General features: G+C 41.0%; 1 protein-coding gene across 2 annotated transcripts in view; it reads right to left on the reverse strand.

The window, feature by feature from the left end:
- Positions 1 to 3,528: 3,528 nt before the first annotated feature.
- si:ch211-261a10.5 (potassium channel subfamily K member 13) overlaps positions 3,529 to 24,613 on the reverse strand; it is a 62,722-nt gene continuing 41,637 nt past the window's right edge. For both annotated transcript variants that reach the window (XM_039768059.1, XM_039768060.1), the window contains exon 3: positions 3,529 to 4,493. In XM_039768059.1, coding sequence (XP_039623993.1) covers positions 3,613 to 4,493 — 881 coding nt within the window. In that variant the 3' untranslated portion in view covers positions 3,529 to 3,612. The remainder of the gene's footprint in view (positions 4,494 to 24,613) is intronic.

Raw genomic sequence — 24,613 nt, forward strand, 5'->3', positions numbered from 1 at the left:
ATAAGTTTCAAAGGCTTTTATTGACAATGACATGAAGTTTATGCAAAGAGACAATTTTTGCACTGTTGGCCCTTCTTTCTTTTTCAAGACCTCTGTAATTCACCCTGGCAGGCTGTCAATCAACTTCTGGGACAAATCCTGACTGATGACAACTCATTCTTGTATCATCAATGCTTGGAGTTTGTCAGAATTGGTGGGCTTTTGTTTGTCCACCCACCTCTTGAGGATTGACCACAGGTTCTCAATTGAAGTTCCATGGCCATGGACCACAATATTTGATGTTTTGTTCCCTAAATCTCTTAGTTCTCACTTTTGCCTTATAGCCTGGTGCTCCATCATGCTGGAAAAGGCCTTGTTGGTCACCAAACTGTACTTGGATGGTTGGGAGAAGTTGCTCTCAGTGGATGTTTTAGTCCCATTCTTTATTCATGGTTGTGTTCTTAGGCAAAATTGTGAGTGAGCCCACTGCCTTGGCTGAGAAACAACCCCATGTGACATGAATGGTCACAGGATGCTTTACTGTTACCATGACACAGGACTGATGGTAGCGCCACACACCTTTTCTTATCTAGATACCCCACACAATCAGCAAAGGATTCATCAGATAAAATGACTTGACCCCTGCAGTCCTCAGCAGTCCAATCCTTATACTTTTTGCAGAATATCAGTCTTGTCCCTGAAATTTGTCTTGACTTCTTTTCTGCCCTTTTTACACCCACCAGGCCATCCTCCAAAAGTCTTCACCTCAGTGTGTGTGTGGATGTATTCCCACCTACCTGCTGCCAATCCTAAGCAAGCCCTGCACTGGTGGCCTGAGCCATGAATGAACTTTAGGAGATGGTCCTGACGCTTGCTGGACTTTCTTGGGAATCCTGAAGCCTTCTTCACATTCTCATTGTAACTCAGTCAGCATGACAGAGTGATCTCCAGCCTTGTCCCCGTCGACACTCTCATCCTTGTTAATGAGAGGATCACTGAGATGACGTCAGCAGGTACTTTTGTGGTAGGGCTGAAATGCAGTGGAAATGGGTTTTTTGGGATTAAATTGATAAATTTCAGTCGGGTTTTAGAACAAATCACAGCACAGAAACTGCACTCGTTAAAGTAGTAAATGATTTGCGGGTAAATGCAGACAGAGGCCATTAATCTGTTCTCATCCTCGTAGATCTGAGTGCTGCATTTGACACCATTGATCATAATCTTCTTAGAAATCGCCTTAGTCAATGGGTGGGCCTCTCTGGCAGTGTCTTAAATTGGTTTGAATCCTACCTGGCAGGTAGAAAATTCTTTGTTAGTTGTGATAATCACATCTTGAAGACACATGATATCCGATATGGTGGTCCACAAGGCTCTATCCTGGGTCCGCTGCTCTTCTCAATCTACATGCTTCCGTTAGGTCAGATTATCTCAGGGCACAACGTGAGTTACCACAGCTATGCTGATGACACACAGCTGTACTTATCAATAGCACCTGATGACCCCGACTCTCTTGATTCACTAACACAATGTCTGACTTGTATCTCAGAATGGATGAATAGTAACTTTCTCAAGTTAAATAAAGAGAAAACTGAAATCTTAGTGATTAGCAATAATGGATACAATGAGGTTATTAGAAATAAACTGGATACATTAGGATTAAAAGTCAAGACGGAGGTAAAAAGCTTAGGGGTAATTGTTGACTGTAATCTGAATTTTAAATCGCATATTAATCAGATCACTAGGACAGCATTTTTTCACTTAAGAAAAGTTAGACCTCTTATATCACTGAAAGATGCTGAGAAATTAATTCACGCGTTTGTTTTCAGTCGACTAGATTACTGTAACGCACTCCTCTCAGGACTACCCAAAAAAGACATAAATCATTTGCAACGAGTGCAGAATGGAGCTGCTAGAATCCTAACTAGGAAAAGAAAATCCGAACACATCTCTCCAGTTTTAATGTCACTACACTGGTTACCTGTGTCATTCAGAATTGACTTTAAAATTCTGTTTATGGTTTATAAATCCTTAAATAATCTCGCTCCATCTTATATATCGGAATGTCTGACACGTTATATTCCAAATCGTAACCTTAGATCCTCAAATGAGTGTCTCCTTAGAATTCCAAGAACAAAGCTTAAAAGAAATGGTGAGGCGGCCTTCTGCTGTTATGCACCTAAAATCTGGAAAGCCTGCCAATAGGAATTCACCAGGCTAATACAGTGGAGCACTTTAAAACACTGCTGAAAACACATTATTTTAACATGGCCTTCTCATAAATTCACTTTAACTTCACTTTAACTTAATTCTGATACTCTGTATGTTCAATTCATCATAATAACTATTCATGGTGGCTCTAAAATCCGTACTGACCCCTACTCTCTCTTCTGTTTCTTTTTCCGGTTTCTTTGTGGTCGTGGCCTGCGCCACCACCACCTGCTCAAAGCTTCATGAGGCTCCAACAATGATGGATGGATTAAAAGGCAGAAGTCTACGTGAGCATCATCATCAAGTCCTTCCATGAGAACCCTAAATCCAAAGAGGACTGTTTCATTTATGTTAGGTAGAATCCCCAGAGGGGACTGGGCGGTCTCATGGTATGGAATCCTTACAGATTTTATTTTTTTCTCCAGCCGTCTGGAGTTTTTTTTTTGTTTTTTCTGTCCCTCCTGGCCATTGGACCTTACTCTTATTCTATGTTAATTAATGTTGACTTATTTTGTTTTCTTATTGTGTCTTTTGTTTTTCTATTCTTTATTATGTAAAGCACTTTGAGCTACTGTTTGTATGAAAATGTGCTATATAAATAAATGTTGTTGTTGTAAATTAATTTTCATGGCAAAGTGGGACTTTGCAATTAATTACAGTTCATCTAATCATTCTTCCTTAACATTTTGGAGTCAATGCAAATTGCCAACATAAAAACTGAGACAGCAAGCTTTATGTAAAACAATATTTGTGTCATTCTCAAAACTTTTAGCCACAAGTCAAGTTGGGGAGCATGCACTGGTACAGTGAGTTGCTGCACCCACTACACAATGATCCCTGTTTGCAACCCCCCAGGCAGACATGCGGTCTAGTCCCACCCTTCAGAAATGACCCTCTATCTGTCGTAGCAACCCCTTGGCCTGGTTCAGCCACTCAGGTCCCCAACAATGAGGATCTTACGAGCCGGATCACCCTCAGGGAAATGCTCCACATAGCCGTAGTGCCGTAACTGACGCTTCCTCACAATGCAAGTCATGTGCCTCATTCGGGACTTCATGAGCAACACAAAGTCAAACCAACAGTACCCAAGGATTTTCCAGAGAGACACAGTACCGAAGGAGTTCAGTCTTCATCTCAGGTCACTGGATGGCATCCATGTCTCGCAACCACATAGCAAGACAGGAAGCACCAGGACTCTAAAGACTTGGACCTTCATCCTTTTGCATAGTTTTTACATGACTAAACCACTTTATTTTATTGTATGAGAGAAGTCCTGTGAACAACATCTGTAGAAAAAAAGTCTCTTTATTTACTATGACCCAAGAAACAAAATAATTCAACAGGTTTTCAAAGACAATGTCGCTTGCAAAAAAAAAAAAATCTGAGAAAATCTTCAGTTACTGTCAACTTTTATTCCGTTAAATGCTATCTGTCCACACTGGTCTCAGCAAGCCGGTTATTCATGATAGCCAGAGCTCCAATTCCCCCAGAAAAGCCGTTATGGTGGATATAAGTTTGTCGGGCTCCATTTGCAGTCTCTGAAAGCTGTTTCTGCATAATTGCCAAGGAGACTTTATTGGAAGCTAGAAAGTCTTTGACGGATATCATCTCCCCTGACATGCGGCGCCCGTCAGTTTCGCTGTCACAGACCGTATCAATGGAGGCATTTTTCTGGCGAGTCTTGTTAGGTGCTGGTCTCACCGCATTGCGATGATGACGGAGATGCTTTTTTTGCCAGCGCCTGCAGCAGCGGCAGTCTATCTTGGCCAATATCCAATTGAGGATCTGCTTGATGACAATTGAAATGACATTAAAAAGAGAATAAATGCAGCAAACGCCCATTATAATGAACAGGTAGTTCCCAAAACGGTAAGCATTCTGGTTTTGATAATGTTCTTTTTGACTGCTCACTAGATCGCCAAAGCCAATTGTGCTGAATGCAACAAAGCAAAAGTAGAAAGAATCAAAGTAACTCCAGTCTTCCATGGAAGAGTACATTGCAGAAGCACAACAGGCAATGAGCAAGGCCGCCACTCCTAAGATCAGCATCACGTAGTAGACAGAGGGCTTCCAGCCTTCAAGGCTATCGACGTCACCTGCCGAACCACGGCGGTGCTCAGACGACATGCGGACGCCAGTGCGACGCAGCTGCCTTTCATGAACCCATCTCAGTATGTATGCCAACATGGTGATAATGCGTTCCAGGAAGAGGTTAAAGAAGAGAATGGTGGCGGCACAGCCAATCAGCCCATAGAAGATGAGAAAGATCCTTCCACTGATGGTGGCAGGTGTTGTCATGCCAAACCCTACAAAGAAAGACAGAATAAAAATCTTAATTAGAGAATTTTGACCTGAAAAGTTTGATTAAGGAAATATAATGAAATATTTTAGATGGGTGCAATGGCGTCATTTATTGTGCCACACATTGAAAAGTCTTATTACTTGTTCTCTGAAGATCAGGTTCAATAAAGATCACATTTGGTTCTTGTGATTTATACTGTGAGGTGACAGCATCCCTTCTGCTAAGTCCATTATGGATGCCTGCAGGGCTGCATGGGAGTTTTAGGTTCTGTGGGGGCCTCCAAGGGGAGCTGTCGTGCTGGATAGTAATGATACAAGGACCACTGTAGGCCTGCCCGACCCAGAAATGCTTCCTGGTGACAAGTGATTAAGCACCGGAAGTATTCCCAGGTCCAGAGTTAAAAGAGAGCCCTCCACTTGGCTCAGGGAGTTGGAGTCGGGAGAGGAGTTGGACAACATTCCCCTGAGAGAAGTTGAAGAAAATGGTCGCGAGATACTGGGTCATGAGATATCTCTAATTGGGTCATGCTGAGTCATGAATTACATTTGAAGTGAATGAGAAAGAATTGCCTTGTACTCGGTCGCCACTTGCATGCCTGAAACAACTCCCCAGATGCCATTCACTATTGAATCTTCAAGTCATACCACACACACACATACATACAAGGTGGAACCCCAAAACTCCAGGAAAGAACTGTCCCCTTATAATGTCCAGCGGACAAATGAAGAACAGATGCAAAAAACGGGGTCAAAATATTCAAAAAACAATCGACCACTTGACATGAAACAAAGGGAGAATTTATATAATGGTGAAAGGAAGGAAATGGCAGCGGAAGAGGAAATGATGTCATCAGAGCTTGACTGAAGTGATGTCATCAACGTTGGACTGGGAGTGGCATTATAGTGGTTGGACGGAAGTGGCGTCATCTTTGGGAGTCAGAAGTGATGTCGTCAAGGCTGCGTTGGGAGTGGCGTCATCAGCAGGAGCCGGACATGACAAAGGTAGGGATAAAAACGGGATTGTTAATCTCCTGCGGGTCTGTTGAAAGAAGGAGTGAAGCATCAATGTCTTGTTCCAACCCCATATCTTGTGATATTGTACTCACATCTCTAACCTGTTGGCTGCCTCCTAACCGTGTGTGACAGCAGCGGTTCTCCAAGGTTGAAGGGCGATGTTTAGGGGCAACGGCACGACATCCAGCCACTGTTCTGATGGTGATTATGGGTCATGCAAGACATGCTACAGGCAAAATTGGGTTGCGAGAAAAATAAAAGTTCAGGAACCACTGATCTAGGGATCTTACATTTCAAAGATCACAATCGGCTCATTCTTTTATTGTTTTTGCTGTAAATTGAGAAGATTCAGGATTTTTCCCACTGTGACATGATGCTGTCTTCATCTCCTATGGCACTGCTGTTTCAAGGTTTTTGGTGTTTCCGATTGCCATTTGGGGATGGTAAGTGGTGCGACCGCCCCAGGCCCTGCGCCTAAGGGGGCCCTGATTTTGAGGTCCGCATGTCCCATTCAAGCTGATTTGTCAAGTTATATTCTCCAGTTATATTTTGATAAAGTCCGTGTGTTATCTTGCAAAAGTTTGGCTGAATACTGTAATGAGAAAATCCGGTGTATGTTAACATTATTTTTATTAAATTTATGCGCAGATTTATACAGTCCACATATACTGGTAACAGCGTTTAACGTAACCAGCCCCACGTTGGTTTAGTCAGCCCTAGGCCCTAACACCCCTAAGGCAGCCTCTGCCCATTGCAGTGACATTCTCTCAAAATGATGAATGTGACGTGATAGCAGTGGCAGGTCACTCCAGACATCTCCGTACTATCTGACTACTCGGACTTTCAAAACCTTTGACTACCCATCTTTTTGATCTCTCGCTCACATTTCTGACTACTAGTTTTTAATTACGTTTCCAGTTTGTTTTCAAGATAGGATTGATTTTTGTGCCAACCTTAGCCTGTCTTTTGACTGTGCATATCTACCTGTCCTCCACATTAAAAAATGTACTGTCCTGCCCTGAGTCAGCATATTTGTTTTGTGTATTTAGCAACAACAAGATTTTTATCAGTTTATTCAACAGACCAAACACATACTATAATTTTCAAGAGTTTCCATACAAATCGTTGTAATATGGACCAGCAGAATCTGCAAGCAATGACAGGTAGACCAGGAAATTGATATTTTTTAGACAGAAAAGGCAACAAAAAAAAATTAAGAGGTTAAATAACATAGAAGACTTTAAAAACAAGTCCCTAAACCCAAAGCACTCAAAGTAAAAAATGCTCAATTCCCAGTCTATTAGCTTTTCCCTGACTCTTAATGCAAAAAAAACACTCATGAGGAAAAAAGAAGGCCATCGATTCTGTATGCAGATGTTTGTCTTTCCTCACCACCATCTTAAGCAGTGATAACACAATGATGTGAAACATTGCAACACCACATGCACTCATAATTAGTAACATTCATCAATGAAATTCATCAAAGTATTTTTCACAGAGACCTGGGAAGCCAGACTTGGGACAACTTTTTTTTTTCCCAGCGCCACATGATGCTTTGCAAAGCCAGCTTGACATCATAGAGCTCTAGGATCCAATGCTGGATGGGACATCACTACTTAATCTGTACTGATTGGCATCAAGCATGCACAGAATTTTCATAAATGTCCACTGTAAGTTTGCTCCACCTCCGCTTTGTGCATGCATGCATAATTTTTGATATATATAGTAAGAAGATGCTATATAGTACCTGACCCGACACAGATTTGACACAGGAGGCATGTATAAAAATAAACCAAACTTTTATTTTCTTCGTCTGTGGGCTACGCCTTCCTCGTTCCCACAGACACAACACAGTCCCAAGCACAAGACACACAATACTCCTTTTCTCTTTCTCTCTTTCACCACCACCACTCATCCACAAGCACTGCCATCCTTCCACCCGACTCGAGTGGTCGTTGCTGGCTCCTTTTATGGCCCACCCGGAAGTGCTCCAGGTGCTTGATCACCTGTTTCCGGTTGCACTCCCGGGTGGGACTGAAGATTAATCCAGCTGGGCTTGGGGACCCATGCCGTGCCCCCTGGTGGCCACCCCAGACCCCAACAGGGCTGTGGAGAACTCCATCTCCCTTGAAGCCCTGCGAGAGACTGAGGCACCGCTCCAACCCAGGGGGGCGGCCATCCAGCATCCAGGGGGAGGTATTGCACCGTCCAGGGCTGCTCCCCCTGAATACACATTGAAGGGGTGTCTGCCACAATATATATATATATATATATATATATATATATTGTAAAAGACTCAATAGGAGACAGCAAAAAGGTTTGGGGTTTTCCGGCCCCTTATATTGTCGACCCTCCTGACTCTTAACAGAAAATTGCAGGGTCAAAACACAAGAACAAAAATACATTCATGCGCGCCGCCATACTAGGCGTCGGCGGCCATTTTATATGGGAGGAGCCGGAAGTGCAGGAATGCTGGGAAGGAGTCGTGATGGATGATGGGACTGCTGACGTCAGAGAAGATGGCGGAGGAAGGGCGGAAGTGAACGTACTACGGGCAAGGTCTTATGGCGGAGCATCTTCAGTCCTGGAAAATAAAGAAACAACAACAACAACAACAACATTTATTTCTATAGCACATTTTCATACAAACAGTAGCTCAAAGTGCTTTACATATTAAAGAATAGAAAAATGAAAGACATAATTATAAAAAATAAATCAACATTAACATCGAATAAGAGTAAGGTTCAATGGCCAGGGGACAGAAAAACAAAAACTCCAGACGGCTGGAGAAAAATAAAATCTGTAGGGATTCCAGACCATGAGACCGCCCAGTCCCTCTGGGCATTCTACCTAACATAAATGAAACAGTCCTCTTTGGATTTAGGATTCTCACGGAAGGGCTTGATGATGATGATGGTCACGTAGACTTCTTCCTTTTAATCCGTCCATCATTGTTGGAGCATCATGAAGCTTTGAGTAGGTGGAGGTGGCGCAGGCCGCCACCACAAAGAAACCGGAAAAAGAAACAGAAAAGAGAGTAGGGGTCAGTACCGATTTTAGAGCCACCATGAATAGTTGTTATGATGAATTGAACATGCAGAGTATCAGGATTAATTTAAATTACGATTAAAATGAAGTTTTAAAAAGGCCATGTTAAAGTAATGTGTTTTCAGCAGTGTTTTAAAGTGCTCTACTGTATCAGCCTGGCGAATTCCTATTGGCAGGCTATTCCAGATTTTAGGTGCATAACAGCAGAAGGCCGCCCGCCTCACCACTTCTTTTAAGTTTTGTTCTTGGAATTCTAAGGAAACACTCATTTGAGGATCTGAGGTTACGATTTGGAATATAAGGTGTCAGACATTCCGATATATAAGATGGGGCGAGATTATTTAAGGCTTTATAAACCATAAGCAGAATTTTAAAGTCAATTCTGAATGATACAGGTAACCAGTGTAGTGACATCAAAACTGGAGTAATGTGTTCTGATTTTCTTTTCCTAGTTAGGATTCTAGCAGCTGCATTCTGCACTAGTTGCAAACGATTTATATCTTTTTGGGTAGTCCTGAGAGGAGTGCGTTACAGTAATCTAGTCGACTGAAAACAAACGCGTGAACTAATTTCTCAGCATCTTTCAGTGATAAAAGAGGTCTAACTTTACTTATGTTTCTTAAGTGAAGAAACAAGGTTAGTACCCCGCCATTCCCCGCCGGCGAACATCCTTCGATGTGTTTTAAGTCTCCTAGTCGCGCATGCGTGACAATATATATAAATATATATATATATATATATATATATATATATATATAATAGGGGTTTACCCATCGCTCACTTCGCTTGCCAACCCTCCTAGCCTGCACTACGCGCCAGCCACTTTGCGTCTCTACAGCTCATGTTGTGAAGAGAGGGGCTGAACACACCCCAGGGAGATGTAATCGCTCCTCTGAAACCCCCTCTTATACGGTGATACAATGGGAAACAAAAAATAGAGTTTTGCTTTGCTTGATCAGCTGGTGCTGCTGCTGGATTTACATCTCGCGCAGCACTGTGAACATTTAAAAGCCTGCACAGCAGTTGTCTTTGTCATCTACTCTTTGTCTTTTATTTCCAACCCCGGGTGTGGTTAAATGTCTTGGCACAAAGTCTTGTCTCGCGGGACATGAGTTCTTGATATTTTAGTTTATAATTTAAAAACGGAATAAGAATCTGAAAATCTAAAAACATGACATTAAAGTTCGACGAATTCTAAAATGAATGATTTCAAACATATATATGTAGGTTTTAAAATAAGCCCGATTTAAAGCGTGACAAAAAACATGACATAAAACATCACATAAAATCACTGCACAAAATCATTGCACTTTTAGGCTTAGGATTTTATATATACAGTATAGAAAGTAGATATATATGTATAACTTCACTTTGAATCTGGTTTTCAGCTGAGTTGTAGCTAGTGTGGACAAAACAAATTCAGAATATTTTCCACAGTGTTAAAAATCATTAATGTCTTTCAGCATTGTCATTATTGCTTATCTGTGTACATAGCTTTTATCCTTGTCTGAGTTTTGTGGATATAAATAACACCTCTTGCTAAGATGTGCTTTGTTTCTCACTTTTGTTTTATTGTTGAAGAACCTTTTTGCTCTAATTTCTTGATTATAATTCTGGTTACTATTAGGAATTGTTAAAAGATAGTAATTACTTCTTGCTATTGGCTTTTGGCTTATTGCTCTGACTATGTAACATATTTCTGTCCTGTTCATCTAAAATTCTGCATTTTTACACTAATGTTTAATTACCTTCAAATCATCAGTAAAGAAGTTGGTCTCTAGAATCCCAGTATCCGTGAGAATTTATTTTAAACCAGACATCTTCACTTCCTAGAGGGTCACAGTGACTGCAGGTTTTCATTCAAAGCCAGTTTCCTATTAGAAGCTAGACCTTGCTGATAAGAGAACTTGTTGTTTATCTATATTGCCTGTTAGAGCTTTCATTCATCCAAGGTGTATTTTGACTTTCATTTTTACCTCATGGCCTAATTTTGTCAGCTGTTCTAACAATTTTTTTTTTTTTTTTTAATTTTTCTTGACCATGAATGTTTTCTCCATCAGTCTCATTAAAAACACTACACTGAACAAAAGCAGATTATGTACTCTGTCTCATAACACACTGGTGAGGCCTCATCTGGAGTACAGTGTGAAGTTTTGGTCTCCAGGCTACAAAAAGGACAAATCAGCACTAGAAAAAGTCCAGAGAAGAGCAACTAGGCTGATTGAGGGCTACAGGGGATGAGTTATGAGGAAAAATTAAAAGAGCTGAGCCTTTACAGTTTAAGCAAAAGAAGATTAAGACACAGCTGGAAACTTGTGAAGGATAAATTTCGCACAAACATTAGAAAGTTTTTCTTCATGCACAGGACCTCAGACACATGGAAAAAGTGACCAAGTAGTGAGGTAAGCAGTAAGAAATTAGGGACTTTCAAAACTCTACTTGATGTTATTTAATTCCTACAAACAAAGTATGGTCTATCTATCTATCTATCTATCTATCTATCTATCTATCTATCCTATTATATAGTGCCTTTCATATCTATCTATCTATCTATCTATTATATAGTGCCTTTCATATCTATCTATCTATCTATCTATCTATCTATTATATAGTGCCTTTCATATCTATCTATCTATCTATCTATCTATCTATCTATCTATCTATCTATCTATCTTATAGTGCCTTACAATCTATTGTGGTAGCTGGCCCGGACACAGACAGATGGACATGTCAGTGTGGCGGAAGTGCTGGCTGCATCCCCGGAAGCACTCCGGGTGTCCCTGCTCGTCTTCCCCCCAGCATTTCCGGGTGTAACGGAAGTGCTGAGGTCCAGGGCTCCAAAGGCCTAGGGGCGCCCCCTGACGGTGACCACGGGCCCCTACAGGGTTGAGCTTCAAAGCTCTGTACCCGTGGCCCCCAAAGGTACCAGGGCGGTCACCCCCACATGGTCTGGGGAAGGCGCAAACCCTCCTCTGGTCCGCCTGGATGTCCTGGCTGGGTCACCATCACAGCCATCTCCGACACTATCTATCTATCTATCTATCTATCTATCTATCTATCTATCTATCTATCTATCTATCTATCTATCTATCTATCTATCTATCTATCTTCTTTTGCGATGATGTTTTGCCTAACTTGACAGAAAGACAGTTGGCCTCAAACTAGGTTGCTGCCTGATGGTCCATACAGTACCCAAGGGAATGTTCTTTGGCCAGGGCTCCCCATCTAGCAGTAGTCTGATATCTGACATTTTTGAAGGTAGGTCTTTAGGGTATCTTTGAAGCACTTCCTCTGCCCTTGGCTCAGTTGTGAGTTGAGAGTAGAGGAGTTGGACATTCTGATGCAATGACCTATTCAGCAGAATTATTTCTGAAGAAATTGATGGATTTGATGCTGGCCATGTTTGCCTCATTGAGAATGCCAGCATTGGTGCTGCAATCTTCATGTACTATATAGAATTATATAGTATGTGTGTGACAGCACTGGTGGAATCTCTCCAAATGTTTGAGGTGACAGTGTAAGTGATCCAGGTCTTTCTGTCATACAGAAGAGTAGTGACACAGGCAACCTTGTACACCAAGGTGTCTTGGTGTTCTTCTTAAGACCAGAGTTTTCAAAAACTTTATGGTGTAGTTTGCTAAAGCAAGTGCTGGCACAGCTGATAAGGCACTGAACTTCCTCCTTAATGGTTGCCTTCTGGGACAGATGGCTGCCAAGGTATGGCAAGTGGTAAACACATCTATCAATAGATGGAAGACAGCATGGTATGCTGAGCTAGCATCAGGGTGTAGAGGGAAGGTAGCTGTCGTGACTACGTGGGTTTTTCAACAAAATGCATTTTGGAGGCCATTGGGATGACTTCATCCCAGCTAAAAAGGCAATTAAAGATGTTGTGGAGGAGGCAGAGAAAGAAAGTTTCTGACTGTCGCTACAAAGGAAAGATAAGGTCTGGACCATTAGGGACATCAGCTTGAGAGCAAAGGAAGTTCTGTAGGATTCCAAACCAGCTGCCGCGAATGACAGGGAGACATCTCTGACCACTGCAATACCACCCTGAGATATTCTGGAATTAAAAGGATGAAACACCTGGGAAGGTTGGCAGCCAGGTACCGACCCTGCAGCTGGTATTTTGATTTCAATCTATCTACTAAAGGAGGCTGAACACCACCTTGAAGAGTCCTTGTACTCGAGAAGAACGGCTTTTGAAAACAAGTGCCATGAACTATTAGTTTATACAAATTATTTGAAAGAAAGTCCTGAATCCATAATGTATTAAACGGGTAAACACTTATACTGCTCACATTCTCAGTCAGTATGTGAGGTGTGGTATGCTGAAGAAAAATCCTGAAATAGTGCATTGACATAAGAGGCCAGCTTATCAAGACAACATCAGATATAGCTTATGGTTAACAGTTGAGGATTTTCTACTCTTGTTTGCACAGCAAAAAAAGATAAGAAGGAACTTTATTAATCCTGAGGGAAATTACTGGGTTAGAGTAACTGACAAAAAGGGAACAAATATACTGTACATATAACTAAAAATATCTATAAGGATATAAACAAAGCGTAAATGTTTACCGAGTGTAAAGTAATCATAACTACAAATATCCTTAACAGCTTCACAGTAATAATAAAATATAGTATGGCATTATAGTATGGGCGCAGTATATTCAACACAGTGTCATTGTCTGTTAAATTATCTGCTAGGCCAGCTCAGGTGCCATTCAGCACACTGGGAACAAGACCACCTCGGCCAAGGGGTGAGTCATTATAGGGACTGATGGTAAGAGGGTAGGAAAGACCTCACATATCACTCCGAGGAGCTGTGAGTGCTGCAGGAGATAAGCGAGCATCCCAGTGGGTGATTCCTTCCCTGGATGTGATGCCATGATCAAAGAAAATGGAAGGACAGACTGTGACGACACGGGTTCTACTCCATGCTCCCATCTTCCTTCTGAGAGCCCTTGAACCCTACACCATTGGTAATGTCACCGATGAGTTAGGCAGTGAGGCACAACAATGAAGCAAGGGGATGGTGCAGAAAGTGCTTTTATTAAAAACAACAAAAACAAAAGCAGTGTCCAAATAAATAGTGCAGTGTTTCAAAATCTTCAAATAAATAATCTTATAAAAACAAGTGAACTGTGGAGCATAAAAAACACAATAAATAATTTCTTTAAAATCCGATGAGATTAAAACAATGGCTGGAAGCAGTCCTTTAAAAACAGATCCCGGTGCCTTTCTACTGGTGTCTCCCCTGCTTCTCCCATCCAGGCTATGCACCAGGGGAGTCACCCTACCTGCAGCTGAACTTCTCTCTGCTTTCATCTGCTGGTCTATTTGCCTTTCCGACCCCTGGGCATCATCAGACCATGACTTGGGCTCCCCAGTGACCAGGGCCCTCATGCTGGGGCTTTCATTTCCCAAGTCCCACTTCCTTCTTGGTCTTATGTGGTGAGCCATCCTCCTTCCAGTCATTCCCGCTCCTCACTAATGCTCCGCGGGAGCGACCACTACCAACTACCCCAAGGTGCCAGCCAAACACCCCATAAGGGCTCACTGTCCAGCTGCCAACCGCTCTATACAGTGAGTGAGCATTCGCTCAAACATGCACCGGCTTTCTCCTCCCTGCTTCCTGCCTTCTTCTTCTCCTGTAACCTTCATTCACTCTCCTTTCACTTTGTTTTCTGTCTGTTTTCTGTTCCCCCTTCATCTGCCTCGTGCTTCTATTTATTATGGGGAAATGGATCAGGTGTGGCAATTAGCACCTCCCGGCATCAATTATGGATGCGGACAACTCCTCACCTGTGCACTTGTTTTATATGGCATTAAATTGTACCCATATTTATGGCTGAGGAAGATAAAAGTTAAGAGATGTTTCTAAAGGGTTAGCTAATAGATCTCTTTACACCTTGCTCCAAAATACCTTTTTCATTTTGTAAATATATGGCCACCTGCATCCACAAAAGATAGAGCAATAAAAATAGAATTTATGACATGTAAGCTCAATGTGTGATACCATCAGTCCTAAACTTTACTTCTTATTTAACTTGCTCTTATAATTTATAGGGCTGATTGCTACTTTGAGCAAATCGAGCTCAGTCCTTGTTACTTGCCTTCAGGAACTACACTGGCCTTGAAGTGTGTAGTGGCACTTGTCAGTTTAGGGGGTAAGTGAGTGAAGACTCGATCATTGATCACATCGCCGTTGTTCACCTTCAGTCCAACTATGCTGCCCTGAACACTGCAAATAGCAAAGTTTATAGAAACGTATACAAGAATGCTTGAAGTTGGATTTTCCACCAAATGGGCTTCTGCAAAATACTGTATTAAGGGTCTGATCACTTATAGGAAGGAGAGATTTCAGGTTTTAATCTATATCTATGTACAAAAGCTAACATTCGTCTGTCTGTCTGTTCGTTTTTTCATGAGAGAACTACATTTAGATCGGGATTTTTCTATAATTTGCTTGAACATTCTGGTTGATTTTGCGACTTCTCTCAAGTTCAAGTTCAAGTTCAAGCATTTGATTGTCATTGTGTAAGGCATCAAAATTACTTTTTGTGACAGCCCCAAGGTGCATTTAAAGAAAAGTCAAATAATTCCAAATATGTCGTATACAGTGTTAAGCGATCAAGTAACCAGAGCAAATTATTATTGCTCAAAGTACCGGGGGACACTCTCCTGTCAGAGCTAAACACGATCAGATACAGTGACAACGTTTGACATTAGATTGAACCTCCCTTCCACTTGGCCAGAATTATTATTATTTTTTTTATTGATTTTTAAAGTTTGTCCTGTTTTACTGCTACGTGGGTGGAGCCGTGGGGGACAGTTAATTTTTAATAAATTTGCAACCTTTTCTGAATACACTCTATATACAGTGCCTTCGATAATGTTTGGGATTGTTGGCGTCACAGGTGTTTGTGATTCCTCAGGTGGGTTTCATGGCTTCATAAGATACCTTGGCCTGCTTCTACCCTTTGGAGTCTGTTGTTGCCATTCTTCAACATGAGGACAAGAACTGTGCCAGGAAAAGGCAAAGAAGCCATAATGAGGCTGAAAAACAAGAATACAGGCGGTCCATAGGGTTAAGAACAGGATCCGTTCTTCCGTCTGTCCTGAAGTTAAATTTGTATGTAAGTTCAAACACATACATACTGTTCTTATTAAATATCACTTAGTCAAATGTTTGCCTCAATCTAGTATTTATTTTACCTTACTATGTATCTTCTATGGGCGGCACGGTGGCGCAGTGGTAGCACTGCTGCCTCGCAGTTAGGAGACCCAGGTTCGCTTCCCGGGTCCTCCCTGCGTGGAGTTTGCATGTTCTCCCCGTGTCGGCGTGGGTTTCCTCCGGGTGCTCCGGTTTCCTCCCACAATCCAAAGACATGCAGGTTAGGTGGATTGGCGATTCTAAATTGGCCCTAGTGTGTGCTTGGTGTGTGGGTGTGTTTGTGTGTGTCCTGCGGTGGGTTGGCACCCTGCCCAGGATTGGTTCCTGCCTTGTGCCCTGTGTTGGCTGGGATTGGCTCCGGCAGACCCCCGTGACCCTGTATTCGGATTCAGCGGGTTAGAAAATGGATGGATGTATCTTCTATGATTATCTATATAGGACTAGATATGATTATCTTCTTTGACTATGATCTTGTCCATAAAAAACACTTAAGAAAGACTTCCAAATTTTAAAAAAAATCTTAAAACATAAAGAATTGTACATAATAATAATAATAATAATAAAGTAATTATGTTCATACATTACTGTACAGAAAAATGTACTGCCCGAGATCCAAAGTGAACCATCTCATCTGTTGAACATGGCAGTGGGGGTGTTATGGCTTGTGTATGTATGGCTGCCACATGTCCTGGCGCACTTCTCTTTATTGATGATGGACCTGCTGATGGCAGATGCAGAATGAATTCTAAAGGTGTATAGAAACATCTGATCTGCTCAAGTTTCAGTAAATGCCCCAAAACTCCGTGGACGGCATTTCCTCCTACAATAAGTTAATGATCCCAACACACTGCTGAGGCAACACAGGAGTTTTTCAAATCTATAAAACTGAAAATTATTGAATGGCCATGCCAATAACCCAATTTAGGCACTGTATATAAAAAGATAAAAGTCCATCTGTCTGACTTCCGTGACCCTCCTTGGATGTAGTGTCATACGGTGTCCACAAGAGGGTAGCAAAGGCAACTGGCCATACATAATGGCACATGTCCGTGAGTCACATTGTCTAAAATATTGCTGGAATGTCTGATGAAGAGAGGCAACAAAATGCACAAAGAAATGTAAGGGCTAGAATGTCCGATGAATAGGAACAGAGGCTCACAAATGCAAGACACATTGAAACAGGTGGATTTACCAGTAAGCCCATTTTAATAAACTAGTCCCCATATAATTGAACTATCACTAATCAATTGTTTTTCATTCAACTTATAATACTTTTTTGTGGGCAACTTCAGGGGTGAAGTAAACAAAGTAGTAAACTCATTCGTAAAGTGTCCCATTAAGAGGGGTTTGGTGCACCCATGAAAAGAACCACGTGCATTACATTCATAAAGTTCCATTTTAATTTAGAAACTGGTTTGACTAGGAGCCTAAAGTTTCTGTGCATCTTCAGGACCAGCCAGTGTAACACTGTATCATTTTCCCAATGATTGTATGTTAGAGCCTTCATCTGCATAATCTTAAGAAGATCCTAGAGAGTTGTACAAACATGGCTGAACATATTGGTACACTTTCATTAAAAAAAAAAAACACTTTTCTGTGAACTAAGTTGAAATTATCAAAAATGTTTAGTCTCCACAATCCTTTAATCACAGTTAATCAAAAAGAAAGTTTGTCACACAGAGAAACTTAGACACATGGAGTAAGTGATCAAGTAGTGTGTAGACAGTAGGACTTTAGGGACCTTCAAAACTTGACTTGATGTTATTTTGAAGGGAGTTGAGTGGATAGGATTATCAAGCTTTGCTGGCCTGAATGGCCTGTTTTCGTCTCGATTAGAACATTAGGACATTAAAACAATCAAGGTGAGAACAGGCCTTTCAGCCCAACACAGCTTGCCAGTCCTATCCACTTAGTTCTTCTAAAAAAGTTGAGTTTTGAAAGTCCCTAAAGTCTTACTGTCTACCACAATACTTGGTAGCTTATTCCACCTGTCTATGGTTCTCTGTGTAAGAAAAACTTCCTTATGTTTGTGCGAAATTTACCTATAACAAGTTTCCAAGTCTGTCCCCGTGTTCTTGATGAACTTATTTTAAAGTCACCGTCTCAATTAACTGGACTAATTCCCTTCATGATTTTAAACATTTCAATCATGTCACCTCTTAACATTCTTTTGCTTAAAGATTTTTTTAATGTTCTGATTTTCAGGTGTGATTAATGTCCAGATATATTTATTTAAAATAATTGAGCAAATACACCATAGTATGGACAAAAATATTGGTACCCTTAACCTAATATTTCAAAGCATAGCCTCATAGAAGGCCTCTCCAGAACAGTCTATTGTTTTCATTTCTTGTAAGAACTCATCTCAGCAGCACTTCATCAATTAGGAGTTTATGGTAGAATGGCTAACTCCCACTAGGAGTTTGACAAACGGCACTAAGAGTATTCTTAAAAGCTTGAGGAAACAGATTCTCCGATCTGATGAGACAAAAATTACGTTTATTGAGCAGAATTAATTTTCATCCCAAAAATAACAAATTGTGTGACTTGAATCTTTATTCCTTTAGCTTGAAGAGCAACTTTCAACTGTTTTGAAGTTCTCCATCGTTCAAAAAGTCTTTTTCTTTAATCTCAATATAATTTTCCTCATACTGCACCCTTCACGGATCTTGCCTGAAATTACATGGTCTTTAACCTTCTTGATAATATTGGCAACAGCAGGCAAAGGATCATCAGTCTCTTTGGAGTCATCTTTATGTTGACCATGCTTGGCAGTTAGCTCCTCAGATAATTCTTTGCTTTTACTTCTTGTTCACATTTTAAGTGTGACTCAAAATGGTCAAGTGTGCTCTTTTCTCCATTTGTACTAGTTGAAGGATTGATTATAAAAATTGAAGACACCTATGCTAATCATTAAAATTTCTGCTGGAAGGGTCACCACAAGTCAATTACTGTTTATAATTTCTAAAAGTTCCAGTAATTTTGTCCAAGCTATTTTGAGACGTCTTCTTAAAACAAAGCTAGAACCAAATTCTTCTCATGCCTTTTTTGTTTTTTGCTTTATACCCTACATGACCATAACCTATTGTCTATGGGAGAGGAGCGAAAGGTTTAGATTCGGCAAAAATTTTGATCATTGGTTTTCGATGGATATCAACATTTTGGGGTCCCCGATATGAAAAACATCGATATTTTGTGCATGCGTGTGTCTGTGTGTCACAGTTTCTTGAGGACGGTTTTTGTGGGTAAATTTTGTTCTATATTTTCATTATATTTTGCTCAAGCCAAACAAGATGAATTCAAATGCAGGACACTTGTATAGGCATTTTAACATCAAAAGCATATCCTTTTCCCAAATTAAACCTTACTTTCTAAACAGATCTTCAAACAAATTGCTAAATTGGTTTACAGCCTGGGAAAGGAAGACATGCCAATAGGTACTAGGCAACATCAAAAAAACTGTATCATTTGGGGAAAATATAGATTAAAGAGTTTGAGCAAAATTCATCCATCATATTGATATCCAGCCAATCAGGTGTATGCAACAATCATGTGCTGGGAAACCCACGGCATGCAATTTTATAACAAATATACCTCATCTGAAGAGTTACAGAAGAGGAGAGGAGAAGAAGAGAGAATTGGAAAACAGAACGACATCAGAGGAGGGCGAGAGCGATGTCTGAAGAAGGCGCTAGCAACATGTATCCGTTTCCATCTGATCATTGGCAAAACATCTCATGAACCACTATGAGTGCTAGATCACAAGCCACCTAGGACATTCATTCTTGTCATCTTTTTGTAATATTTTTCTAAAGACTATATATATCTAGACTTTGCTATGCACATTTTCTTTTATGCTTTTCTCAACTGGTATTATTATTCCTGTAATAAATACCACACTGCTTTTAACTTTCTCTGCTTTGTCTTCATGTTTAGAGTGATTGAAGTAATGATGTAGATATCTTTGAGCACCTTGTACAGCCAGAGGTTTGCCATACTCTTTGTGCTGCAAGGTTTATTAAGGCTAAGGCTGTGAGCTCCACCCAATAGTAGGGATCAGTGCGTAAAGTAAGGCATTCTTGGTTGATAAATGGCCTATAGTCAAAGATGCTGAGCCTTTGTATGTTTGAATATATTCTTGGAGACCAAAAGTAATATTTAGGTCTGAGATACCTTTAACACTAGAATTACCAGAGCCTACGAAAAAACTCGTAATTCCGTCCCACCTTAAACTGCTTCTTAAATCCCTTCACACCTCTCCGCCAGCCCCTTTGTCTCTAAATGTGCTGATAAAGAGAAGCTAGGAGCAGCCGGCTATTCCATCCCCCACCAATTTAGAACGTGCACGAACTTCTCTCAGCTCATGCCTTGATTGAGTATCTGGGAGTGAAGTGGAGTTTTAGAGTGGAAATAATAGATCGTTGTTTGGAACACACGCATTTCATGTCTGTTCCGTTTCTACAGTAATCTGTGTCAACACATTGTTAAAACAGAAACGTTTTTTATATTCTAGTAGTAGATGACAAAATGTAGGCATAAACTATATAATGTATGAAGCCTGAAGTCCAAATAGCAAAGAAACATTTTCACAAGAATAACACAATTGCGCTTTTATTCAAAAATATAACTGCAGAAACTAAAAGCCGCCTTAACATGCGACATTGACACCAGTTTACTATAACTGCCTCCGTGGATCAATAGACTTAGCCTTGCTTGGGAATCAAGGGGTCACGAGTTTGATCCTGCGCCCCTCTGTTTTGAGAAGTAAACTGCTCTTAGTCTTACTGTTTTAGAATAAAAGCATACATTTGATTTCAGTCTGTAACAGCCAGTGCAATTTATGATCCTTGTAAAGGTTAGCTTTTTTTTTTATTCACTTTTCATTCTCTCAGTCGCGTTCAGAATCAATCCATACAACCCCATCTGACACGGCTGTTTTCACTAAAGACGCGCTATAGCTCTGCAGTGTACCACAATGCATACTAACGCCAAACACCAACCACCACCCCCCGGGTTCTGACACACAAACGCTACCGAAGCTGCCTTCTTCGTATCTCACCGTCACTTGCTTTTCTTTTTATTCAGTTTTATTGAGTGTCCCCGCATGTTGCTGTATGCTTTTTCTTTTGTACTCCAGGACATGCAGAGGAAAGAATGGTAAAGACCAGTAACTTCGGCGCTATATGCAATCATCAGACACTCCCCATCTGCCCGTGTCGTTCAAACACAGGAACATATATTGGTGTAAAAGTATAACAAAAGTGCACTTTTATTCAAGTGCACTTTTTCCATCGCCTTTTCCTGTAAGAAGCAGTGTACACACTTCTCTCTATGCTGTGGTTTCTATTACACACCTGAAAGAAAGAGACAATATATGTGAAAATATAATCGCACTAATGCAATATTATTTGAAAACGAACAGCGTCAGATCGGGTGTGAATTTATGCAGGAACTGGAAATTCTCTGATGCGGACCTCCCCCAGGGAAGAAAGTACAGTGTCAGGTGCTCATTCAGTGTAATAGAAACCATAGCACAGAGAGGTGTGTACACGGCAACAAGTACACGTGTCGTAAATGTAGGAAGGACGGTCCTTGGGTGTGTGGGAACTGTTAATATTTGAATGTGATGATTTTATATAGCACGGAATGAAAATCTGCACTTCTTAGCATTGCACCATGCAAGCTGTCGTATCAATCGCCTACTGTAACTTGCTTTCTTTTTTCTTCGGTTATACAGATAGTTTTGAATAAAAGTGCACTTGTTTTGTTTGCGAAATGAAGTGTCTGCGTGCACTTTTCGTGGCATTACATGTATATTTTTTGAGCATGCCCGTTTGAGCAGTACAAAAGTATTGAAAAGTATAACAAAACAACGGGCAGATGGGGAGTGTCTGATGATTGCATATAGCGCCGAACTTACTGCTCTTTACTATTCTCTCCTCTGCGTGCCCTGGAGTACAAAAGAAACAGAATACAGACGCGCTATAGCTCTGCAGTGTACCACGATGCATACTAACGCCCCCCCTTCTGACACACAGCGCTGGCTGAAGCTGCCTTCTTCGTATCTCACCGTCACTTGATTTTCTTTTTATTCAGTTTTATTGAGTGTTCCTGCCAGTCCCCGCATGTTGCTGTATGCTGGATATGTTCACATGTATTGTCTCTTTCTTTCAGGTGTGTAATAGAAACCACAGCATAGAGAGAAGTGTGTACATTGCTTCTTACAGGAAAAGGCGATGGAAAAAGTGCACTTGAATAAAAGTGCACTTTTGTTATACTTTTACACCAATATATGTTCCTGTGTTTGAACGACACGGGCAGATGGGGAGTGTCTGATGATTGCATATAGCGCCGAAGTTACTGGTCTTTACCATTCTTTCCTCTGCATGTCCTGGAGTACAAAAGAAAAAGCATACAGCAACATGCGGGGACACTCAATAAAACTGAATAAAAAGAAAAGCAAGTGACGGTGAGATACGAAGAAGGCAGCTTCGCCAGAGTTTGTGTGTCAGAACCCGGGGGGCGTTAGTATGCATCGTGGTACACTGCAGAGCTATAGCGCGTCTTTAGTGAAAACAGCCGTGTCAGATGGGGTTGTATGGATTGATTCTGAACGCGACTGAGAGAATGAAAAGTGAATAAAAAAAAAAAGCTAACCTTTACAAGGATCATAAATTGCACCAGCTGTTACAGACTGAAATCAAATGTATGCTTTTATTCTAAAACAGTAAGAATAAGAGCAGTTTACTTCTCAAAACGGAGGGGCGCAGGATCGAACTCGTGACCCCTTGATTCCCAAGCGGGGGCTGAGTCTATTGAACCACGGAGGCAGTTACAATAAAGCACTGTCAATGTCGCATGTTAAGGCGGCTTTTTGTTTCTGCAGCTATATTTTGAATAAAAGCAATTGTGTTATTCTTGTGAAAATGTTTCTTTGCTATTTGGACTTCAGGCTTCATACATTATATAGTTTATGCCTACATTTTGTCATCTACTACTAGAATATACTGTAAAAAACGTTTCTGTTTTAACAATGTGTTGACACAGATTACTGTAGAAACTGAACAGACATGAAATGCGTGTGTTCCAAATAACGATCTATTATTTCCACTCTAAAACTCCACTTCACTCCCAGATACTCAATCAAGCTGAAGTTCGTGCACGTTCTAAATTGGTGGGGGGATGGAATAGCCGGCTGCTCCAAGCTTCTCTTTATCAGCACATTTAGAAGACAAAGGACGCTGGCGGAGAGGTGTGAAGGGATTTAAGAAGCAGTTTAAGGTGGGACGGAATTACGAGTTTTTTCGTAGGCTCTGGTAATTCTAGTGTTAAAACACTGTATATTGTTTGTGCAGATAATAAGTAAGTCTCTTGAAGTGTTGAGAGAGTGACAGGCTGTGTTATTCCCAAGACACTTGTGTGGTTTAAAAGTGCTAAAGATTTACCAGCTGTGTGTATGTCACTCATGGGGTACTGCTGTGGTTAGGGTCTGTGTGTATACGTTCTGACACTAGAGGGTGCTGTCGCTCCTCAAACCCCAAAGACAAAATGTCCAGACACCAGGTAAAAGTACTAGAAATATTTTAATTTCTTCTTTGATTGAATTGGTGCCACAGTACACCACAATCACCCCAATTAACAATAAATCAATGATTACAATTTCAATAAATCAATCCTCCTCTCCTTCCAGCAGTTCCGTCACACAACCTCCCAACTACGGCTCCGCTTGCTGGGTCTCGACCAGTCCTTTAAATAGTCCTCGACCCGGAAGTGTGTCTGTCCTTCTGTTCATGTGAATCAATAGCACTTCCGGGTCAGATGAAGACTTATATTTTTCTTCAGCCCGGAAGTACTTCTGTTCTTCTGTCCCAGTGACTTGGGAGTACTTCTGGGCTACAGAGAAAATGATGGTACCCACGGCACCCAGCAGGGCTGTGAAGCCGAACTCCACCTCCCATGGTGCCCTGAGGGAATCCGGGGCACCTCCATGCTGCATGGAAGACGGCATCTAGCATTTTGGATGTGTCGGCCGGGATAAGCTACCGGCCGTCCATCACTGCGTATATCTATGTAGGTATGCGATAATCTTAAGGTGTGACAGTAGACCAACCGGGTAACAAACCTGATGAGTACACTTACCCCTAGATAAATGGTAAGTAGAGGGAAATACCAAGTTAACACAATGGTCTAGAGCTAAAATGGCTGGATAGAAAAAATACCAAACTCGAAACTTTAGCTTGTTATGAGATGACGATGTACTGCTTAGATTTTAAGCCAAGAGAAAGAAGTGCTGTACAGGAACATAATTCTGCAATTAATAATGAATTCTTCTTATCAATTGTTATCATAATGACCTATTTTATGATTAGAAAGATCAGCATGAGAGCTGTAAATAATTAGTGAAATGTTAGCGAATAGTTTGGGTATCTTGGTTCCTAGGGTGCAAAGCCTATTGACACTCAAGTCCAAAATGTTGTTTTTTCCACTGCAAACCAAAGAACTGCAAATATGGATGACAAAAGATCTTGTCGTTTCAGTATTTGAATAGCCATTATTTGAATTAAATGCAATGGTATTAATATTTTCTTCCCTGTCTGTAGATGGGTGCAAGTGTGTAGGCATCTCTAAAAGCTGTTTCATGTGGCAACCCCAGCAACTCTTTGCATCTCACTATTTTAAAATGAAACTGTTTTGATATTATAGCAGTGAGTCACTAACTGTAGGAGTGGGATGTTGTGGCCAGTGAGCGGTCAACTTGAAGTGTGATGCACGCAGTGCCACAAACAGTGAGGAACATTGGCAGCTGCAGGACAATGAAGGTGTTTGGAATGGTTCAAACGGCAAAGTGTCTTAATGAACTTTTAAATCCAGCACAGATGTCAGTTC

Source organism: Polypterus senegalus, chromosome 11 (assembly GCF_016835505.1).
Source record: "Polypterus senegalus isolate Bchr_013 chromosome 11, ASM1683550v1, whole genome shotgun sequence".
Classification (NCBI taxonomy): domain Eukaryota; kingdom Metazoa; phylum Chordata; class Cladistia; order Polypteriformes; family Polypteridae; genus Polypterus; species Polypterus senegalus.